Below are 19928 nucleotides of genomic sequence, written 5' to 3' on the forward strand. Positions count from 1 at the left end.
TGTGGTAAATTATATTGTTGCTACCTACATTTCTTCTGCTATCTCAGTTAAACATGATACTTTACTTCTTGCCCTAAGCTGTTGTGCACAGTTGCTATGCAATGTTGGAGAGCTGCTGAGTACCACATGAGTGGGGGGCTGAATTTCAGCAGTGGTCGAAGTGATCCCTATTTCATATCCTTTCCATAGCTCACAAAGGTGTGCTGTGGTTTAACTGATAAATGTCAAGATCCTCATATCAAAGTCAGTCAAAAAATGCAAAATAATTACTGTTTTATTTGTGGACTTATATACAAATATCCTACATCATCTCTAAAAGATGAGGAGGCTTAAACCATGGTCCTTTTAATTTAAGAAAAAAGAAAGGAACAAATATAAAGAACAACCCCCTAATTGTAATTCAAGGAAAAGATTGTGTTCATACAGAATCAGTTCAAGTTAAAAAGTCTAAACTGGGTAAAGTTTACCTCTCTTCTGCCACTTATAGAAATAATTTTACTACCGAAGCCAACAAATATCTGGCTACATCCCTTGTTAATTGACATTTTGCGTTCTTCCAACCATTAAAATGAAGTGAATGTACTGGCTGTTGTTTCTGTGACTAGAGATTGCATTCCAGAATTCTTTGCTGCCCTCAGGTGGTCAGCTTTGAGCCGTACACTTTCCCTTAGGAGACTGGGCTCAATTCTGCCCTTGAATTATGTTAGATACAGTATTAGATAGGCTAAGTCAGAAAAGAAAAAAACAGTCTTCAAAAGGAGGAGACTATGTTTCAGAGAAAAACAAATATAATAAAATAGTGACAGTGAAAAAGGTACACAATAGGAAGTGTAGGAATGAAGGGGGGGGAGAAAAAAGAAAAACCTATTACAAATATAATAGAAAGCTTGCTGTATTCAATCTTTTGAATATAACATGCGTTAAAGTTCATTAGGCTTCTTGGAGAAAAAAACTCAAACCTTGAAAAATGTTGCTAACCTTTTGCTAGGGAAGGGAATAGACACCATCTTTGAGCCTTTTCCCTTTTGGAATATATATTTTACCTAAAATATATATACAGGTGATCTGTGTATTATTGCTAGGCATAGACATTAGTTACAGAATAGTTTACAAAGAAGTTACCTAATAACCATCATATTAATTTGACAGAAATTTAGCAATTGTTGAATGATACATTTAACTCTGGGAGAAAATGATGGAAGATATATAAGCTAGAAAAACTGATAGAAGTGCAAATATCACTTGAAAGAAAGAACACTCCCAATTCACTCTGACTTTCACAGTCTCTTTGATTGTGCTAAAATCATGAGTCTCTGATTATGCTTCTGAGAGACTAAAATGTGGCACCCATTGGGTTCTAAAGCTTACAAAAGGTAGAATGTGCATTGGCATAGCCAGCAAAAGTTGTAGTTGATGCTAGGCATCTCACAGAAGGTATTGGAGACCCGATGAAGGTTCCAGCGAGAAACAATTATCTTGAGGAACGTATTTTTCCTGGAAATTAAACTCTATTTTCATAGAGAACTAAGCACAGGGCAAGATTGCACATTTTACTGCAAGCTGTCTTTGAATTATGAGTAGGCCCAAAAGGTTAAAATAACTTTAACAAATAGGAAATCTAGTAATTTTTCAAAGTCCAGCAAACTAGTGCAGCTTCTTTGATTTACTGTCAGCTCTCCTGACCCTGGCTAAGCATCAGGTCTTTCAGAAAAAGAGAACAGTAAGAAGGGAGTAAAAAGCAGGGTGGATAAAAATCAATGATTTAATTAAAAAAACAACTGGATTTATTAAATTTAAATCAGATTTTTTTGATAAAATGCTTTTTGAGGAAAAAACTATCTAAAGATACTTTTAATTAAGATACATTATAGCTCAAATATATCTCATCATGGAATAGGGATTATAAATTCTAATTCTATAGTATGAGACAATATATTCATGTAATGGTTAAGAAAAGTTTTGTAAATCATAGAAAATATAATCATAGAAATGTAGGGCTGGAAGGAACCTTGAGAGGTTATCTAGTCCAGGCATCTGTGAAGAGACAGGGCCAAGTAAACCCCTAGACCATCTGTGACAGGTGTCTAAGCTGTTCTTAAAAACCTCCAACAACAGGAATTCCAAAACCTCCCTTGGTAAGTTATTAGAGTCCTTAACTGTGCTTACAGTTAGAAAATTTCTCATAATATTTAACTTAAAATCTCTTTACCTTCAGTGGACATGGAGAAGAATTGATCACAGTTTTATTTACAACATCCCGTAACATATTTGAGGACAATTATCCGATCAACTCTCAGTCTTCTTTTCTCAAGACTAAACACACCCAGTTCTTTTAATTTTTTCTCTCAGCTCAGGTTTTCTTTTGTAAATTTTGGGTGATCTCCTTTGGACTCTCTCAAATTTGTCCACTTTTTTCCTAAAGTGGAGTGCCTGGAACTGGACACAGTACTCCAGCCTTTTTTGCAACTGCAGCACATTGTTGACTCATATACAATTCACGATTTACTATAGCTCCCAGATCGTTTTCAGCAGTACTACCGCCCAGCCAGTTATTCCCCATTTTGTAGTTGTGCATTCAATTTTTCTTTCCTAAGTGAAGTACTTTGCGCATACCTTTACTGAATTTCATCTTGTTGGTTTCAGACCAATTCTTCCAATTTGTCAAGGTTGTTTGAATTCTATTCCTGTCCTAAGCTCTAGCAGCCCCACCCAGTTTGTCGTTATCTGCTAATTTTATAAGCACACTCTCCTCTCCATCATCCAAGTAACTAATGAAAATGTTGAACAGTACCAGACCCAAGACAGACCACTGACGGATCCCACTAGATACATTCTCCCAGCCTGGCAGAAAGTTGTTTCAACCAGTTTTTCACTCACTTTATAGTAATTTTATCCAAACTACACTTTCCTACTTCGCTTATGAGACTGTCACATGGAACTGTGTCAAAAGACTTACTTAAACAAAAACAAAAATCACATCTATAGCTTCCCCCCTATCCACTAGGCCAGTAACCCTATCAAAGAAGGAAATGAAGTTGGTTTGGCATGATTTGTTCTCGACTAACCCATGTCAGCTATTACTTATAACTTTATTATCCTCTGGGTGCTTAATAATTGGAATAAATTATCTTTCCAGCTATTGAAGTTTGGCTGACTGGTCTATAATTCCCTGAGTCTTCCTTGTCCCATCCCGTCCCCCTCTTATAGAAAGAGACCTTCTAAAAACATTCAAGTATATTACTGGCACGCGAAACCTTAAATTAGAGTGAATAAATGAAGACTCGGCATACTACTTCTGAAAGGCTGCTGACCCCTATTATAGACTAACAGAAGTATTGGAGCATAAGGTTTTGTGGGTGAATACCCAATTCATCAGACTTATGCTCCAATACTTCTTTTAGTCTATAAGGTGCCACAGGACTCTTTGTCACTTTTTACAGATCCAGACTAACACGGCTGCCCCTCTGATACTTAAGTTAAAGAGAGACTGTCAGCTGAACAATCACTTCTTCCTCTAATAATGTTGTATTTGCTAGTAACACCTAGAATGACTATGGAGGAAAGAACTTAGTGAGCAAACCAGTTCTTAATATTTTTCAGTTTTTTTTTTTTTGCACAGCAGTACTTTGTGTATTGCCATTTTACTGATTCCCCAGATAGGTAGTTTCTCTCTCACTGAAACATCAACACGTAAAATGAGCAGATATACTTTTTTAAAAGGTACTTTAAAAAAAAAGCCCAACCATTCTAATGAAATGGTACTCTGTTGGAACCTAGTTTTTTTTTTTAAATTCGTCATTATAAAATTATTCAGATTGACAGGTAAAATTTTCAGAAGTGGACAAGTGATGTAGGAGCTTAAATCCTATAGGGCTTTAGCACCTTTTACATTTTATTCAAATTATAAACATGCCAAAAGTGTAGTATTTGACTGCAATATCAATAGAGAGTAACCACAACAACATAAAAGTAAAGTCATTACCAAACTATTTTTCAAAGTGACTATCTGAAATATTGGTAATTATATTACTAAACATACAATTTATAGATATTTCAAACTTTGTTCTACTCACAGTGTTCTCAATACCAGCAGCAGCAGCCAGAGGGAGGTTAAGTATATTTGTTTACTGAACTACCTCTGAATTATTTCTTCTGTTTCTTTCAGGGTCAGCCTGGTCACCTAGGGGCTCAAGGTCCAATTGGATCTTTGGGATGTACAGGGCCAGATGGTTTGCAAGGAGAAAAAGGACAGAGAGGTGAGAATGGGCTGCCTGGGCCCACTGGAGAAAAGGGTGATAAGGTAGGAAATACCATGGGAAGGGCTTTTTTAGTATATAAAATATAATGCTGAATATTGCAAAATGAAACAAATCAAGAACAATAAAAGCCTTTACTGAATGTTAAAATTACATGGGCATCTCCTGTTCCTACTCATGCAAAACTTCCACTGAAATCAGTTATAGAGCTGCCTGAGAAAGAACTGCAGAATTTGGCCCCATGTTATTAAATCGAAGTTGGCAGTAAAAAAGTTAAAATTCAAGGGTCTAAGTGTCCATTTGATATGTCCCACCTCACTCACATTAGCATCAAGAAGGTTACGTGCACATATGTGGGGGAAGAATAGAACTTTAAAATAATACCGTACAATAGGCATAACTTTGCCACCTTTGGTTATGGTGAGTAATGGAATCATAAATGGTGCCTTTTATTATAATTCAGCCTTTGGTTTTACACAGTTCTACAATCCTTGAACATTTACCCTGGCTTTCACTGGTCTAATTCTATTGACACCAGTGTCAGTGAGATCAGAATTTAGCTTCTTGTGTACAACTCCACTGAAACGTAGAGCTTAATCCTCCTCTGGAGTCAATAGAAGTTGTGCCATTGATATAAGTGGGAGCAGAAGCCAGCCTGTAATATGGCACATACTATTATTTTACACATTATGGCTAAATTCATCTTTTGAATAATCCTTTGTGTTTAAATGGATGAAATTGGCCCTAAGAATTTAATATTGTGCCCCAGTACCATTTGTGGCATTCATAGCTATCATTGATCATTGTTCAAGATACACTAGCTGGATAACCTCAGGCAGACTCTGTCCACTTTATATCAGAGATGCAAGGTGGGTGAGGTATATCTTTTATTGGACCAATTTCTGTCGGTGAGAGAGACAAGTTTTCAAGCTACACAGAGCTCTTTTTTAGGTCTGGGAAAGTAGAGTGTCACAGCTAAATACAAGGAGTTTTACCGTAACTGGCCAGTTGACCTTGAATGGTCTCTTACAATGTGTGTTAACTATTTATGCTAAACAATCTGTTCCACCTTGCATTTAGCTGTGAGACACTGAATATCTTTCCCAGACCTGAAGAAGAGCTCTGTGTAGCTCAAAAGCTTGTCTCTCTCACCAGCAAAAGTTGGTCGAATAAAAGATATTACCTCACCCACCTTGTTTCTCTAATATCCTGGGATCGACACAGCTGCAACAACATTGCAAACATCTTATGTAGCCATTTATTCTGCAGTAAGATGTTAAATTCATGATCCAAATGTGACTTTATTTCCTAATAGTTTTTGACCTAATTTTACAGTACCACATCCCCATGTTGTCTTCAGTTTATAAGTGTTCTCAAAGAACAAAATTGTAAAAGTGATTTTTTTTATTATTATTATTATTTATTTATTTTTTTTAGGGCCCAACAGGAGTCCCAGGATTTCCTGGTTTAGATGGTGTGCCTGTAAGTACACTGCCAATATTGTGTTATAAAGATTACAATTTGTCTGAACCCATAGGGAAGTATTTTAACAGATTACCTTAATAATCAGATATGGTTAGTTTTATATCCTTCATTACTGTATCACCTGGAGAGCTGCATATTTTGTACATGTGTGAAAAACAAAGTATACCATTATTATATTTAGTATTGATAATACTTCACACTTAACATGTTTTCCAAAAGACAGTACAAACCAACTAATTAAATCTATTAACACTCCTTTGAGGTAAGTAAATATTATTATTCCCATTTTACAGAGAGTGGACTGGCGATAGATAGGTTATCTGAGACTTGCACAAATCCATGCAGCACGGAAATGCCAATGCCAGGATTAAAAACTAGTAGTCTCTAGCTCCAGGCTCTAAAGTAGACCACACGGCTTCTGAATACATTCTTAAAATAGCAAAAAGGATCCCAAGTAGTAGTTCTTTTTCTGTTGAAACATTTTGAGCACCGTCCAGCAGTCCTTACTCAAATAAAAACCCCATTGAAACCTGCAAGAGATTTCCTGAATAGGAACTATAGATCTGGACACCTCAGTATTAAGGTAGATGGATATACAGCTTTGTGTACAAGGTGTCATAGATTATCAGGGTTGGAAGGGACCTCAGGAGATCATCTAGTCCAACCCCCTGCTCAAAGCAGGACCAATCCTCAGGCAGATTTTTACCCCAGTTCCCCAAATAGCCTCCTCAAGGATTGAACTCACAACCCTCGGTTTAGGAGGCCAATGCTCAAACCACTGAGCTATCCCCCCTCTCTCATATATAAATGGAAATGAGTAGGATGAAAGGATAGGATGCTCTATTAAATCCAATATTTTGAAAATGATTTTCTATTAGAGTTAAATCCTGAGAGGCCCTTTATAACTACACAGGGATCAACCAAAGTGGAAATAGTGCACTTTGGATGTTCATGCAGGCCAGGAAGCAGAGATCCTGTGAAGGGGATCTCTGATCCATTTGTGCTCTGTGTATGCTCTCCATATCTGTCCATGTAGTTGGGGTTGTTGCTAGAGGAGCTGTAAAATACATGGCTCCCATAAAACCAAAATCTAGCATAGAGAAGACAACAGGGTTGTGTATGCTAGAGTTGTCTGGAAAATAGAAATCCCTTTTCATGAAAAATTGCATGTTTGGGAAAAAAAATTATCCTGAATCAGGATAAAAAGTCAAGAATGCAAAATTTTTCACAGGAAGGGATTTTTAAAAAAGTATTGTTTCAGAAGCACTGAAATGGGATTTTTTGATTTGCCAGCCAGCTGCTTGGAAGGTTCTTCTGCCAGACAACAATCTTCAAGGTTGGCAGCTGAGGAGTAGTCATTTCAGTTTTCGCAATGGAAAACCTAACTTTTTTTTTGGCAAAACTGAAATTTTCAATTTTGCTCAAAAGGCATTTTCAGTAGGAAAATTATTCTGATGGAAAATTCCCAACCAACCCCACTGTCCGGTACTCTTCCCATCCTATATAATACTGAATAGTCAGTGCATGGGGGCGTTGAAAATCAGTTCCTCCATCCCAGAATTTGTGTGTGGATTTTCCTGAGCTCACAGTATGTTTGACTCAAGTTGTGCCCTATTTACTTGAATTGCATCCTAACAGAAAGAAAGGGCCTAGCTAGTTTGGGATGACCTTAGTGTATGTCATTCACAAGGAATAAAACCTTTCCATGTTTCCCCAAATGTGATAGCTCTTTATTGCTTCCAGAAGGAATTTACTCTCAGAGAGCTTGATTTTGCTTCCATTGAAGAAAAACTTTTCATATTGATTCTAATGAGAGCAGCATCCAGCCTAATTCTCTGTGTCACCCGGCAGAGCTACTGTGCATTAAAGAAGGGAATGTAAGAACTATCAGACCAAACACTCTAGTTTCAAATTACAGCCCCATTGAGCCTATTGCTAGGTGTAAGGAAAATTCTCATAGATTTCAATGGGAGGCTTTTCCACTGTAAGGACTATAGAAGTGAGATCTATGTGGGTGATCCTCTGTCCCAGTTCTGGGTTACCAGTGTCACTGCTGTGTTTAGACAAAACCTGAACCTAACATGTCACATCTTTACATGTAATTAAACCCTCACTAGGGATATCCTGGAATTGACGGGTCCAGGGGCAAACCTGGCTTGGATGGCTGCAATGGTTCAAGAGGAGATACCGGATTTCCAGGAGAGAGAGGGTGTATTGGACCAAGAGGCTCATTTGTAAGTTATGAACTTTATTATAATACATTTAAACTTTCTCTCCAGGTTAACACCTTTTAAAATTAAAGGGGCATTAGACTATGGCACTAGGCTTATGGCTCTGCCTACCTGAGCTCATGTCCTGACTCAGGCTGCTTCTACACTGCACCTTTTTCGAGCTGCTGACTGGGCTTCCCACTCCTGTTAGCTTTAGTGAAGTGGAGGGTGCTCAGAACCTTGCAGGATCTGGTGTTAGGTTAAAAATGAAATTAAGTTTGCTAACCCTTAAACTGAAGTTCTGCAATACTCGATCACACAAGAACTCCTTCAGGCTCAGGGAACACAGTTGTGTCTGGTCTGGCCTTTATGCAGGGAAAGTTCCCTATGCTACATACCATTGGTGTTATAGTATAGAGAGCTGTGTAGGAAACATACTTGCATATATTCCCACACCCTTTAGGCGTGCCTTTACTCTACTTGCCTAGCTATGCCTCACTGGCTACACTACTGTTTATACCCATGCTAGGGGGGCTGTATGGGTATGTACTCCATATGCAGCTGAAAGAAGCATGCTGTGTAGACATACCTTGAGACACACACAAGCACCTTGTGCTCCCATGTAATAGCCAGCCACAGTCTGGCCCCAACGTACATTTTATAAGATTGAAATATTAAAAACTACCTCTAAGTTTATTAGCTTTTCCGTCTGAAAACAGAAAGTGTGTCTGAATTAAAATTGGTCCAATATTTTAATACTGGCTAAAGGAGATTAAAAACTCAGAACCCGATCCTCAGTTGGTGGAAACTGGTATAGCTCCAGTGACTGCAATGGAACTATGCTGATGTACGCCAGCCAAGAATCTGACCCACAGTCTTTGACCTTTTGCAAAAACACGGAATGGCTACCAGGTCATTAGATTAAGTGCTGCTCTAAATTTTCTAAACTAAACAATAAACAGTTCTGGATGTTATGCTAAAGTCTAACACATTTAACTGAAGGTACTTGGTTGATCACCATGTATAAGCATTATACTACTTGAAAGACATTAGAGGTCGCCGTGTTTGCTGTATTTGAACCTTAGTTTAATAGAAAGATCATCTGAGGGAAGATGCAATGAATTGATTAATCTGTGCCAAAATTAGTACTGTGCTGTTAGCACCATTTCTGAACGTTACCCTATGGCCTTATTGTTAATTATTGTTTGTAATCCAGGAATGCTCCACGACATGGAGCCTGAGGTCCTAACTCAGCAAGTTACTAATGCACATGCCTAACTTTAAGCACGTGAGCAGTCCTATTGAAGCCAGTGAAACTATTCAGATGGTTAAAGTTAGGCATGTACTTAAGTTCCTTGCTTAATCCAGGCCTAAGAAAACAAGCAATATACAAGCAAAGGTAAAGCAGAGGGATAAAACATGATCCAAATATGATAATTAACCCTTCCGACATTTCTGGTGGTGCAGTTTTAATAGGCTGCAACGTGACTCCAGCACACAATTTGATAAAAATCTAACCCACTACACCTTTCAGAACAATAGAATAACTTCTATTCAACATGGTAACGGTAGCTGCTAGGAAATCTCTGACTGTACTAAGTCTCATAGACTAGACTGTCACCTACAAGAAGTAGAGGGATGAGATAAAAGAAAAAGGGAGACCTGGAACAAAATTATAGCCTGAATCCAGCTGGTTCAAGGAAATCTGAGCCTTTGCAGACTTATCACTCCCAGCATATAAAAGAACATAAAACAACAGACACGCAGCCTTGCATCCGAACTAAAATACTAACACCAATAAATTGGGCTTTCTAGGAAAACATGACAAAGTCAGAGCAAATATCTTAATTATCTATTTGAGTATAATAATGCCACATTAAACTCTGTATGTAGACTGACTCCAATTTGCTAACTGATTTATTGCACCAAATACCCACTTGATTACCTACTACCAGTATCTCAATGGACTGTTAATTTCCCTGTTACTTCCTGTTTATATCATTTTCCTGTATAATTTCATATATAAACTAAATACATGTTAATTTCACTTATCTTAAATATATGCCTATTACTGTCCCTTTAAATCACAAATAAATGGTTGGAAAAATTAAAGGAAGGGTTGACAATATAAAATCCTAGCTTAAGAAGCTAAAAAGGTGACAAGATTCATTTAATAAAAATGTTTTGTTGTACAAAGAAATCAAACTTGCAATTTGTTGAAGTGTAAGTGTAAATAAGGCAGAGGTAAATATAGTTTTCAGTGTGACAGTTCCAGAAAGGCTTCTGTTTAACAGGTCCATTCTGCTATAGCAGCATTTTTCAAAGTTCAGGTTGCTACCCAGTACTGGGTCGTGGCATGTAAGGCACTGGGTCACTCTGGTCAGCACCATTGACTGGGATGTTAAAAGTCCTGCCGACGGTGCTGCCCAGCTAAGGCAGGCTAGTGCCTAGCTGTTCCGACACCGCGCTGCACCCCAGAAACGGCCAGCAGCAGGTCCGGCTTCTAGGCAGGGAAGCCACAGGGCTCCACATGCTGCCCTCGCCGCAAGCACCGCCCAGTCAATGGGAACTGGGGGGTGGGGCCTGCGGGCAAGAGCCGCGCGGAGCTGCTTGCACCCCTCTGCCTAGGAGCCAGACCTGTTACGGCTGCCTCAGGTGTGCAGCACAGTCCACAGTGCCAAGATAGGCGGGAACACTGCCTCTGCACCCCGGCTGCACCGCTGACCGGGAGCCACTGGAGGTAGGTCCGTGCCCCAACCCCAAATCCTGATCCCCTGCCCCAGCCCTGAGCCCCCCCAAACAGGAGCCCCTTCTACACCCAAACCCCTCATCCCCGGCCCCATCCCAGAGCCCTGACCCCCTCCTGCACACCAACCCCCTGCTCCGGCCCTGAGCCCACTCCCCAAACCCAGAGCCCCTCCTGCACCCCAAACCCTTCATCCCTAGCCCTGCCCCAGAGCCTGCACCCCCAGCTCTGAGCTCCTCCTGCACCCCAATCCTTGCCCCAGTCCAGAGCCCATGCCCTGCCCCCCCCATTCCTGGCCCAACCCCGCACCCCTGCACGCGAACCCTCTGCCCCAGCTCTGAGCCCACGCCAAACCCCTCATCCCCAGCTCCGTTGTGGGTCGTGGACATCAACAGTTTTCTTCAACTGGGTTCCCAGAAAAAAAGTTTGAAAACCACTGTGCTATAGCTACCTCCAGCTGTATGCAGCTGCTGCTCTTCAATTTATTATTGCATTCCTGTGATAATTACTTTCCTATTCATTTCTGACCTCAAGCTTTAGAATTTCGGTATACGACTGGGCTGACACTGTGATTCACTGAGTACAGATTCTGGATATTTATGTTCTGTGGAAGATGATATCCTGGTTCTATTGAAGTCCAGCCCTGGGTCATCCACAGAACAAAAAACAGTGGGTGATTTTGCTATCTTTCAACGGCAGTAGGGCCAGGATTTCACCAAGCATGATTTTGGTTTATTGTGAGGGGTATGTGTTAAGGGATAAGTGTTCTGTTATATCCATTCCTTCTGTGTACATCATGCTCTTCATAGTTAATTAAGCACAGACATTGTTTTGCAAGAGCAATGAAATGTGTTCCTGCTGAAGCAGGTTAAGATTTTGTGGGTACCAAGACAAGCAAAATTATGTGTGGACTCTACAGCAAGTCCCACAGACATCACATTAGATATCACATTGATTTTTGGTATAAAGTGTATGTACTAATGATTGAAGAATTTAGTTTCTTTAGATACAGCAATCGGTAGCTCCAGATTTCCTACTTTAAACAGGATACCACTGGCTTCTTACAAATCCTGGTATGAATTTCTAGGAAGGGTAGAGAACTTGCATGCCAGTAGCCACTGCATCCATTGAAATTAAGTATGGCTGGGAGTTATAGAGAGTATTAATGCCATCAAAACTGAGAAGTTATCACTGAAACTGTACAATAGCTTAGAGTATCAGAGGACAGATTATAATATTATTACATAACATAATCTGATTTTTAATTACTGACTGATTTTTCAGGGTGTTCTTGGGCAAAAAGGAGAAAAAGGAAACTCTGCATATATTTCAGATTTCATTAGAGGTGCTCCAGTAAGTATATTATTGTGGAAATAAAATGTAGGAAGATATGTATAGCAAATGTGAGTATTCTAATAACTCCAAATTGTTTAATAAAAGCTAATTTATCTCTTTTAAAAACAGAAATTAAATGCAAATATGTTAACCGCAGTATACAGATTGAGATATTAATTGTCCTAAAGTCAGGAAATTCCCACAACAGCTGTAAGTTGCTCCCCAACTCTCTAGGGACATATAGACAGGCATTAAATTAACATTGTAGACAGTAATGGAAAATTCTACAGATGTACAAAAGAAGCTGAATTAGGGCTGCTGTGGGAATCAGAACTTCAAATTGCCGTGGACATTTATGGAAGTATAATCTCAGACTTGTATGTACACAGGGCCGAATCCTGACGTAGAGCCAAACACTTGTTGAACTTTGAGGCTGATGGGTAACACAATTGGCACAGTGAGTTGACATAACACATGGATGAAAGCTTTGTAGCTGATTCTCTCAGTAAGATGCCTTTCTGCTCCCTAATTGCTTCTAGTTACTGCTTGCTGCTGATTGCAGGTTTGGTTTAGTATACATTTGCTTCCTGCACACCACATCCATATTATTGTTTCTAACAGTGCCTACAATGTACTAAGTGCTTTTCAAACATAAAAGAAGGCATGGACTCTGCCCCAAAAGAGGTTATACTCTGGCTCTGATCTTGCAAACACTTATGCACAAATTAACTTTACCCACCTTTGCAGCATTGGGATCTAAAAGACAGTAGAGAGAGAGAGAGAGAGGGATGGAGGTTCAGGGAAGGGGGAACAGCAAACTAGTAGGATGCTGATAAACAAAGCAATAAGGTACTGGGGTTGGCCGCATCATGATAATGCAAAATTTTAACAATGCTTTAAAAGAAAAAACAAACTTAGGAACATATCCTTAACTGATGTAAATAATATAGTTCCACTGACGTCTGTGGAGCTATGCTGATTTGTACCAGTTGAAGTTCTAGACCTTTGTATCTCAAGAGAGAGAAACTAATCCTTCACTGCCCTACAATCATGACAAAACTCTCATTGAATTCAATCGAGCAGAGCTAACACATAGTGAGTGCTCTGCCATGGTAGTCATGCACATCTCTTGGTGGACTCACTCCTTTGTACTCTGGAGGGATGCTTGAAGGTAAGAAGAACTTTTCTTTTTCTCTTCCATTCTCTCACACAGCGGTACACCAGAATGCAGGCTGTGGCTCATTATCTTTTGCATTTAATCTTCAGTTCATCTGGAATTAGATTAATAGTAAAAACTTTACTTAACCTTATGTTTAAATGTAGAGAGTTTTGCTAAATTGAATACAGTACAGTGAAACGGTTGAGTGAAGAGCTGGAGCTGTCACACTTTATCAATAGTTCATTTTTCATACATGCAGTTTGGGAGTATTTTTATGATTTAAAGTAAAATCAAATCAACAAAAGTATAATCAAATACATGACTTCAAGTGCTCTCCTATGAACTGTTCCTTGTTTTAGAAACCCATAGGTGCATCTGTATATGAAGTCAGTTATTGTTTCTCTGTATTTTCCTCATTATTGGACATTTTTGTGTTTTCATAAAGGCTTTCTCCCTTAATGTTCCCTCTTTCCTTTTAGTTGACCCAGTACTGACATCATAATCCTGTACTAATGACACTAGTCTGTTGCCCTGGAAATCATTGTGTTGTCACTAATTCATCATTGTGTCATAACTGTGAGATCAAAAAGAAAATTTGGGCTTGAGGAAGCCAGTTTTCCTTTAAAATACTAAAACCTTTAGTATGTAGATAACATAAAATTTCTTAGAAAAATTCTCTAGAAAATATTTAAATGTATGTTAATAGTTAAATTATATATCTAAATGTTGCGATATCAAGTTCTTTAAACCCAAAGTTGATGTCATTTAAATTATTATTTCTTTGTGATGAAAAATCACATGTTGGCTCACAATTCTGTGATAAAGTGAAAGTGTGATCCTTTACAGTAACCCCTTGCTTAACGTTGTAGTTATTGTTCCTGAAAAATGCGACTTTAAGCAAAACAATGTTAAGCGAATCCAGTTTCCCCATAAGAATTAATGTAAGTGGGGAGGGTTAGGTTCCACAGAAAATTTTTTAACCAGACAAAAGACTATACTATTACACACAGTATAAGTTTTAAACAAACAGTTTAATACTGGTACACAGCGATGATGATTGTGAAGCTTGGTTGAGGTGGTGGAGTCAGAGGGTGGGCTATTTCCCAGGGAGTGCCTTACTGCTAAATGATGAACTAGCAATTGGCTGGGCCCTTAAGAGTTAACTTGTTGTTAATGTAGCCTCACACTCTACAAGGCAGCACGAATGGAGAGAGGGGAGACAGCATAGCAGACAGAGACAGAGACACACATCTCGTGTGTTTGAGAGAGATGCGCATTGTTCCTTTAAGTACACTGAGCCCACTCTAAGTACATTGCCTTTTTAAGTATATCCTCAAGTTGAGACAGCAGCTGCTGCCAAGAAGCTCCCTCCGTCCTGAGCCCTGTTGTGTGTCCCCCCTGCTCTATGGAAGATGGGTAAGCGGGGGGCAGGAGATGGGAGGAGAGAGACACCCTAACATTAGCCCTCCTCATTTCCTCCCCCTCCGCACAGCAAGCAGGAGTCTCTGGGAGCAGCTCCAAGGCAGTGGGCAGGAGTAGCACATGGCAGTGGGGGGGAGAGACAGCTGAACTGCCGGCAATTGATAGCCTGCTGGGTGGCTGCTGCACAGGGAACTTGGGGGAACGGTGAGCTAATGGGAGGCTGCTGGTCCATCCTGGTTCCAAGCCCCCACCAGCTAGCTCCAACGGGCTGCTCTTTCTGCAAGCAGTGGACAAAGCAGGCGGCTGCCAGACAACATTATAAGGGAGCACTGTGCAACTTTAAGTGAGCATGTTCTCTAATTGATCAGCAATGTAACAATGAAACAACGTTAATCGGGACAACTTTAAGTGAGGAGTTATTGTATTTAGCAAAATACTTGTCATTCCAGGGAGCAAGAGGTGAACCAGGCCTCCCTGGCAGACCTGTAAGTATCTTCCTGCAGCTCATGTATATGCTTGTTTGTTTTGAACAACATACTGTAGCATGAGTACATTACTTCCATGTATTAAGAGTGAGTAATCCTTACTTATGAATGGTCTAATTGAAAATGTAATAGTGAATGATAGTAGGAGAGAGAACAGATCAACAGCTTTTAGCCTGACTTGCCTTCATTATTACCACCCACACATGAGAGATTAAAGATAGTGTAGGAAAAGCAGAAGATGATAGAGTGCATCATGAGTGAGGCTCAAGCTGATGTGATTGGAGGTGCTAGGCTGCTTCACTTTTGGAGCACACTAGACTAAGTGAAAGAGGACAAAAGTCACAAGAATAGATGAGCAGGCCAATATAGCCAGGTCATGTGCATCAACACCAGCTGTGAGGAACAGAAGCAGAGGTTGCCCATGCTTCTCACATTGCAAGTGGTCTTGGTCCAGTGGATCTGCAGGGTACTGACCAACTGATGCCCTGTCACATTCACGAGCCGCAAGAAATCTCTGTGTCAAGTAAGCAGTGGATGGCAGAGCCTCACTGTGGGGCTGCTGGGTCTTCCCAGAGTGTGCCGAGCATCCTGGTATTTAGCCATAAAAATAAAATCCCAAATGAAATATTTTCTGTTTTTTTGTTAAGCAGTCATCTTCCCTATCACTCAGGGAGCCTCTTTTTTTATATACCGAAGGCTGTAGCATTTCCAGTGCTTTGGTAACCTGAGCTTAATTATTTTCGATGTGCTATTATTTATATACATGACTAGTATGTACTAGAGCAGGGGCAGGCAAACTTTTTGGCCTGAGGGCTGCATCAGGTTTTTTAAATTGTATGGAGGGCCAGTTAGGGAAGGGGGTCGTGGCCCAGCTCCCACTTCCTATCTGCCCCCCCCCCAGGACTCCTGCCCCATCCAACCCACCCTATTCCCTGTCCCCTGACATCCCCCGGAACCCCTGCCCCTGACTGCCCCCTGCCACCCTATCCAACCCCCCCCCTTCCTGACTGGGACCTCTGCCCCCATTCAACCCCATTTCTCCCCCAGACCACCCCACGCCTATCCACACCCCCATCCGCTGACCACCACCCCAAACTCCCCTGCCCTCTATCTAACCCCACCTGCTCCCTGCCTCCTTACTCCACTGCTTGGAGCACCTGGCTTGAGCTGGGCCACACCACCACCACCACCACACAGCTCAGAGCACCAGGTCAAGCCGGGCTCTGCAGCTGCACTGCCCCAGGCGTTCACAGCCTCGGCTCCCAGACCATTGCACCGGCGGCAGGGCGAGGTGAGGCCGTGGGGGAGGAGGAACAGCGGGGGAGGGGCTGGGGGGCTAGTCTCCTGAGCCAGGAGCTCGGGGGCCAGGCAGGACAGTCCCTTGGGCCAGATGTGGCCGTAGTTTGCCCATCCCTGTTGTAGAGAGACTAGCGTGTACTGTATGAGGTAATATCTTTTACTGAACCAACTTCTCTTGGTGAAAGAGACAAGCTTTTGAGCTACACAAGCTCTTCTTCAGGTCTGGGAAAGGTAGTCAGTGTCACAGCTAAATACAAGGTGGAACAGATTGTTTAGCATAAATAGTGAACACATTTTGTAAGAGATCATTAAACATGAAGTGGTCCGTTAATACCTCTGCACATATTCACCAACTCCATGGGTGCTCCAAATTGGTGGGTGCTGAGCACCTACCGGCAGCTCCTCATGGCCCCGCCCCGTCCCCCTGCTCCAGCTTGCCTCTGCCTCCACTGCGAGCATGCTGCCATGTCCTGCTTCTCCTGCCTCCCAGCCCTTGCACTGCGACACAGCTGATTCACGGGGCTGAGAGGGAGGGGGGAGGAGGGGAAACGCCATGTGCTGGGGCTGGAGCGGGGATTTGGGGAAGGGATCCAATAGGGGCAGGGAGGGGATGGAGTCGGGGTGGGGCCAGGAGTGTGGGGGTCTGTGCACCCACTGGCACCAGAGAAGGTTGGCGCCGCTGCCTCTGCAGTCATTTGACAAAAAAAGGGGGATATAGATTGTTGTAATAAGCCATCAATCCACTGTCTTTGTTAAGACCATTTTTTTTTACTGTCTGGCAAAGTTATGAAGTTAAGCTTCCAGACTCATCTTTTGAAAGTGTTATGCAAGTTTCCTTTGAGGATGAGGACTGAGAGGTCTGATAAGGGGTGATCATTTTGTGAATCTGTTCCACCTTCTAATTAGCTGTGACACCCTTACCATTTTTCCCAAACCTGAGGAAGAGCTCTGTGTAGCTCGAAAGATTGTCTTTCTCACCAACAGAAGTTGGTCCAATAGAAGATATTACCTCACCCACCTTGTCTTTCTGATATCCTGGGATAAACACGGCTACAAGACCACTGCAAACAACAATAGTCTATACTAGTATAACTATCTACAAGTTATAGTGTATATAACATACTATGTACTAGTACACATAGCCATATACATAGCATGTGTACTGCATTACCTCGGAGTTGTTCTAGAACATCAGTCAAATGGGAATAAACAGGCTGCCAGTTGTATATGACTGGAATAGTGCCAATGGGCCGTAGATGGACTCCAAGTGATATAGACATTTAGGAGCTTAATGAGAATTTGGTGCCACTATGTGACATGTTGAGCAATTCTGTGCAAGGAAGAAATTAAGATGCTAGTGTTTTCACAAACAAATACATTTTTTGTCCTCTTTTTCAGGGACCTAGAGGAGCTAGGGGGCCAGTGGGCCCACACGGATTGCCAGGCCAACCAGGCTTGCAGGTAAGACTGGCACTGTTCTGTAATACTGCGTTTTGAGATCATATATAAATGCTTGTCCACTCATCTAAAAAGTTCAGCCCCAGCGTAAATTCAAGCCTAGACATTTGCTATAAGGCAGTTAATTAAAGGGCCTGATTCTGCCTGGCACTTACACAGGTCTGCAGGAGAATGAGAGTTCAAGAACCCTTCCACATGCTTGTGCACACACATGTAAGGTCCAGGCAGAATTCCACTGGCACAGAGAAGTGTTGGTAATGCTCTCTCCCGACTCCTTCCCTGCAACTAAAGCCCTAAAAGAGGCAGGGAAGATATGAAGCCAGAGCTCCACAACACTAAGGGTGGACAAGTGGAGCAAGGCATGGGTTGTGCAATCCCAAAGGGAGATAAGGGACAAGGGGCACAGCCTGTGTACCTCAGGTGAGCTCTGGGAGAAATTTTTGCCTTCGGGTACTCCCTCTAAAGAGTTGCAGCTCTGGATCATTCTCAGTCAAAAGCTTTGCTTTCAAGTCAGAATATTAAGTTGTTTGACTCTCTTTTTTAAAGGGAGTTCCAGGCCTTCCTGGTTTGCAAGGTGAACAGGTGAGTGTCTGCTTTCCATGGAGTTTGTACAGTTTCAGTGAAATGCATATTTATGCTGATATTTAAAGTGTTCTTTGACTATTTCTGTTAGCAAAGTTTCAAAAACTTTAATTGTTAAATTATTTTGCAAGGATGTTACTCACCATCACTAGTTTTAATTTTTTTCTTTAGGGCAATCCAGGTATTGGAGTGGATGGACAAAAGGGGGAGCCGGTAAGCAAACAATTAATGGTATTAAAGGTGGCCTGGATGTAGAATTAAATATATATATTGCTTAGGAAAATACATAGTCCATATAGTTTTACTTAGCATACAGTTTCTATGGTTAGTTACAGATGTACATATAGTTTTACTTATGAGACAGTCCCTCGCGCCCTGCACTGATCCTGCACAGAGATCTGCGTAGGCAGACTGAGATCTGCTTGAAGTCCTACTGACTTCATTGGTGCTTGAGGTACCAGGGTATAGTATGGTATCGTATATACTCCTGTAATGGATATAGGGAGCATTACCTTCTTTTGATTGAAAGAGTCCCGGCTGGTTGACAGGTCTCTGCAGAGCTCTTTGTATCCACAAATCAGCAGAAGCTGTTCAATCAGAGTAGAGATATTAGTGTTGTAAGTAGGAGATTTAAATGCTTTGGAGCCTTGCAGAGCCAGTGTGTTGAACCAGATGTCCATTTCTACTGCTTCTCTGGCTTTTACAGGGTGATGTTGGACCTCCTGGATCTCCAGGACAGCCATTGTTGGTTTGGCCACCCGGTACTTTCCTGGTTAAAGGAGAAAAGGTTTGCAAATGAAAGTCTATTTTTAAACATTACTGTACTCAGTTTACTGGAAGTGCTATCCCAGGATGCATTTTTGCACAGAGTTTATATTAAGGACTTTTATTTTATTGAGTACCACCATTATCAATAGAAATGCTGTTATCCAGTATTGTACTGGCAGACAGAGGCCAGGCCAGCCTCATGTTACTGCTGCAGCCCACCTATTCCCTCCATGAGGTGCCTCTGTGCCATAGCAGGAGGGTAAAAGGCAATACCATTCCCCTTTGTCCTTTCTTCCCACTCTGCAAATATTATATACAAATGAAAAGATTTTTTTTGCTAATGGCCAGCTCAGAAAAGACAAAGTGGGTGAGGTAACATCTTTTATTGGGCCAACTTCTGTTGGTGAGAGAGACAAGCTTTCAAGCCACATGGAGCTCTTCTTCAGGTCTGGGAAAGGAGCTCCTAGTCTCAGAGCAAAGTGCAAATGGAAGAGATTGTTTAGCATAAGTAGATAGTATGTGTTGTAAGGCACCAATCAAGTCTACAGCACATATCGTAAGGGACCAGTCGAGTCTGCAGCACATATTGTCAGGACCATTAACACACATTGTAAGAGTCCATTCCAGGTCTGCAGACTCAATCTTGGAAATGAGAGTCAAGCTGTGATCTTTCCTGCTGTGAATCACCCACAGTAATTTTGTCCTCAGTTACAGCTGTACAAC

General features: G+C 41.3%; 1 protein-coding gene across 4 annotated transcripts in view; it reads left to right on the forward strand.

Annotated features, from left to right (window-relative positions):
- The window catches only part of COL4A4 (collagen type IV alpha 4 chain), a 137494-nt gene that overhangs the window by 40449 nt on the left and 77117 nt on the right, over nt 1-19928 (forward strand). For 2 of the 4 annotated variants that reach the window (XM_030574727.1, XM_030574728.1), the window contains exons 4-12: nt 4166-4300; nt 5694-5738; nt 7859-7975; nt 11982-12050; nt 15063-15098; nt 17796-17858; nt 18402-18437; nt 18609-18650; nt 19144-19224. In XM_030574727.1, the coding sequence (XP_030430587.1) occupies nt 4166-4300; nt 5694-5738; nt 7859-7975; nt 11982-12050; nt 15063-15098; nt 17796-17858; nt 18402-18437; nt 18609-18650; nt 19144-19224 (624 nt within the window). The remainder of the gene's footprint in view (nt 1-4165; nt 4301-5693; nt 5739-7858; nt 7976-11981; nt 12051-15062; nt 15099-17795; nt 17859-18401; nt 18438-18608; nt 18651-19143; nt 19225-19928) is intronic. The other 2 variants (XM_030574730.1, XM_030574729.1) reach the window with 2 other exon arrangements.

Source organism: Gopherus evgoodei, chromosome 9, assembly GCF_007399415.2.
Source record: "Gopherus evgoodei ecotype Sinaloan lineage chromosome 9, rGopEvg1_v1.p, whole genome shotgun sequence".
Lineage (NCBI taxonomy): Eukaryota > Metazoa > Chordata > Testudines > Testudinidae > Gopherus > Gopherus evgoodei.